The following is a 529-nucleotide window of genomic DNA, read 5'->3' as shown; positions in this document are numbered from 1 at the left end:
GCGTTTAACATAAACTTAGTTTCGTCAAACTGCGTTTCGCTTGTTTTTGATGAAAATGGGCCTAAGTGACTATCGCCCAGAGAAGTTTCGCTAGACTACAAGTATGTATATATTATAGTATATATACTATAGTATGTAGTCTGTGACTACAAGGCCGATTCAGCGGCTTACGTTGGGGAATAAACATGTTTTATCTAATACCCCCATGGACAACGAGCAAGCTTTAATTACAGGCGTACCGCCACTGGTTATTTTCGTGCTGTTTAATATTTTAATAAATGCTAGACGAATTCTCCGCAGAACAGTTTTGTACTCGGGCGAATCAGGCTGTTCAGCTGCGAAAAAATGTCGTATTCTTTATCATTAGACCGATTTGTCGGAAAAGTCGCTGTAGTGACTGGAGCCTCCTCAGGAATTGGCAAAACCATAGTGGAAGGATTGGTGAAGTACGGAGTAACTGTTGCAGGCTTGGCCAGAAGAGTGGAGCGAATTGAAGCCCATGCCAAAGAACTGGCTGGAGCCAAAGGTA

At 42.5% G+C, this 529-nt stretch overlaps 1 protein-coding gene across 1 annotated transcript in view; it reads left to right on the top strand.

Moving 5' to 3' along the window:
- Positions 1 to 16: 16 nt before the first annotated feature.
- LOC109544759 (farnesol dehydrogenase) overlaps positions 17 to 529 on the top strand; it is a gene marked incomplete in the record, with an annotated part of 1,185 nt that continues 672 nt past the window's right edge. The window contains 1 exon segment of the mRNA XM_048669152.1: positions 17 to 529. Coding sequence (XP_048525109.1) covers positions 346 to 529 — 184 coding nt within the window.

Source organism: Dendroctonus ponderosae, unplaced genomic scaffold (genome assembly GCF_020466585.1).
Source record: "Dendroctonus ponderosae isolate FM_Combo_2020 unplaced genomic scaffold, Dpon_F_20191213v2 Dpon_F_20191213_8, whole genome shotgun sequence".
In the NCBI taxonomy this organism is placed as follows: Eukaryota; Metazoa; Arthropoda; class Insecta; order Coleoptera; family Curculionidae; genus Dendroctonus; species Dendroctonus ponderosae.
The sequence above is the reverse complement of the archived record's forward strand: the minus strand, read 5'-3'. Positions and strand labels throughout refer to the sequence as shown.